At 60.5% G+C, this 2734-nt stretch overlaps 1 protein-coding gene across 1 annotated transcript in view; it reads right to left on the reverse strand.

Annotated features, from left to right (window-relative positions):
• Nucleotides 1-2734, reverse strand: part of LOC104270878 (band 4.1-like protein 1) — a gene marked incomplete at both ends in the record, with an annotated part of 18033 nt that overhangs the window by 15187 nt on the left and 112 nt on the right. Inside the window, one exon of the mRNA XM_009865375.1 lies at nucleotides 782-973. Within this exon, the coding sequence (XP_009863677.1) occupies nucleotides 782-973 (192 nt within the window). The remainder of the gene's footprint in view (nucleotides 1-781; nucleotides 974-2734) is intronic.

Below are 2734 nucleotides of genomic sequence, written 5' to 3' on the forward strand. Positions count from 1 at the left end.
CGTGTGGGCACAGGACCGGCTCCAGAGCCCCCACAGAGGGGAGAGCAAGCAGGGAGGTGTCCTAGCAGGGAGAGAGTCTCCAGGCTGGCAGCGGCGATGTCCTCGCCACGTGCTGCCTGTAATTGAGCTGGCCAGGAACCCAGCATCACAGAGCACCCAGTCATGTCACATCCACACCCCTCAGAGGTCCTGGCACCCCCAATTCCAGCTCACCCTCCTTCCACACTCATGGTCAAATCAATCAGGTAAAACACCAAGAGGGGAGGAGGTGTGTGCACGATGCCAGCGAGGCACCCGCTCGCCCCTCCGCCTGCTCCCACCACCCTCGTCCCAGCTGGTGACAGCACCTCTGCAGGCTCGGGGTCTTGCCCTGCTGAGGACACCCCGTGGGCATAAGCTGCCCTGGGCACTGCCACGCAGCAGCTCTGCTGCTACGAGGGGTCAGGAAAGCCCCATCTCACAAGCCAACAAAGCCACAGCCCAACTCTCAGATACCTCCAAAACACAGCATCCCTGAAAAGGATGAGAAGTTCAACCCCATGCAGTGCCTGGGCGCAAGGGAAGGTCACCACGAGCAGCGTGAAAATGGAGAGCTTGTTACAAAACTTAGAGACAACGGCCTGGCCAACGTCCCCTCCCTCCACCGCCTGTCCCCACCACCTGACGTCCAGCACGCGCCTCCTGGGCAGCAGAGGAGGCAAAGAGCCAGAGCCCGACAGCTGAGGAACAACTTCCTGGTGAACAACCTGATCCCCTCCATTAGAGAAGCAGCAGAACAAACCTCGCTGGCCTTTTCTGGGGTTCCCTTTGGTGTTTCATCCTCATGCTTGGGTGAGGAAGAGGCTGGTGAGGAAGGCAGCCTCCTGTCCCGGTCCCTGTGAACAAGCTTGCTGTTGGGCTCCTTTAGGGTCCGTTTCAGCTCATTGATGCTGGCCTGATGCTTCAGCAAAACATCTTCTGGCTTGTCTAAAAACTTGGAGAAGGAAGGAGGAAGATAACTGTGATTAAAGCACCAGCCAAGGCAAAAGAGATGAGCAGGGGCACTTGGGAGGGTTTGAATTTAGGGTCTCAGGAGCCAAACGAAGAGCATGACAGAGCACCCTGGTCTGCAGTTCTTACTAAGACTGTTGCAGGGAAGAGCAAAGGGGCAGTATGTGGCTGAAATCACAGGCTTCCCTCCGTGAAGGGCACAGCACGTCCCTTCAGCATCTCCAGCACGGCCTGCTAAGGACAAGCTAAGTCACCTGGAGGGAGATGCCCTTGGGATCAGCAAGGGATTGGGTCCTGCTGGCAACACCAGCACCCTCCTCTGCTGCTCTCTTGTGCAGGCACGAAGAGAGCCTGAGCCTCTTTCCCAGCAGGGCAGGAAAACGGCATTTCCACCAGAGCTCCTTTGAAGTGGGCTTCTGCCAAAGGGCAGGAGGTGAAGGACTGGGCAGAGATGTCCAGCGTGGATCCAAACCTGGATCTCCATGGACCAGCCTGGACCCAAGGGCAGCCTGGGGTGGGGTCTGGCCTGCTGTGGAGAGAGGGCAGCTCAGAGCACTCAAGTGCAAGGGGGGGTTTAGGCGTGGGGACATCGTTCTGTGACAGTGCAGGCACCAGGGTGGCTCCCCTCGTCCTGCCGCAGAGGTGGGCAAACTGGCTCAGAGCAAGAACCAGCAAGAGCAAGAACTCCGGCTTCTGCTTTCAAGCTCAAACCTCTTTTGAGGTTCGAAAGGAGTCACCTAAAACACCTCCCTGGCATTCCTCCTCAGCGACAGCCCAGAGACCCAAGCGAGTCCCACAACTAACCCTACCACATTTCCCAGATCCTCAAGGCTCGGTGCAGCTCCCACGGTGGACCCGCGTGCCCGAGCTGTGGAGAAATCCTTCACGGTTTGCCCACCTCTGGGCTCGGGGTGTGCCAGGGGAGCAGCACATGCACATGCAGCGGGGTAAGCGATGAGGTGGGCAGGGGAGGGACCGGGACCGGTGCCCACCGCCCCGGCGGGGTCTGCCCTGCAGTGACATGGGGAGGGCTGCGTGGTGCCAACACAACGAACCCCATGGTGTTTGTCCCCATTGAGAGCTCCAGAGAGGATCTACATCCCGCCGCCAGAGGAAGAGAAACGCCCCAGGAGCAGCTGTGGATTTTAGGCTGGGATGAATTGTTCCTGATAGGGGGTGGTCCACCACGGACACGGGAGTTTGCCCAGGGGCACAGCCTCCCTGTGCTCTGTGACAGCCCGCTCTCGCACCAGGCAAAGGGGGGATGTCAGCACCTGCCCCCTCGAGAAGCTGAGCGGGTGCTGAAGGCAGCTCAGAGCCCGATTTGGTGGGTGGGATGGGAGCCACAGGGCTGGGGGAGGGCAGAGCCAGTGACGGAGGCAGCTTGGGGCAGGTGAAAGCAGAGCGCGGGTCAGGGAGCTGGCAGGAGCGATGGGGTCGGCTTCCAGCAGAGAGCTACGGGCTGCGGGGCTGGGCGGCGGAGAGGAGACACGAGGCGAGGACACGGCAGAGTCAGTCACACGAGCAGAAGCCAGGTGTTCCCAGCGGGCCAAGGACTGGGCGCGGGGGCCTGGCCGTTGCACCTTGGGAGGGCTCGTGCTCACACGTACGACTAAGGACTACCTTACTTAGTGGGATAGAAGATGCCGTGGGCGCGCTGGGGCAGATGCCCAGCCGTCTGCTCAGCGGGCTTGTAGGCATCCTAGCCCCCGCCCTGGCGCATCCTGTATTCCCGTAAATAGGG

The sequence above is a fragment of the Apaloderma vittatum genome, unplaced genomic scaffold (genome assembly GCF_000703405.1).
Source record: "Apaloderma vittatum isolate BGI_N311 unplaced genomic scaffold, ASM70340v1 scaffold15012, whole genome shotgun sequence".
Lineage (NCBI taxonomy): Eukaryota > Metazoa > Chordata > Aves > Trogoniformes > Trogonidae > Apaloderma > Apaloderma vittatum.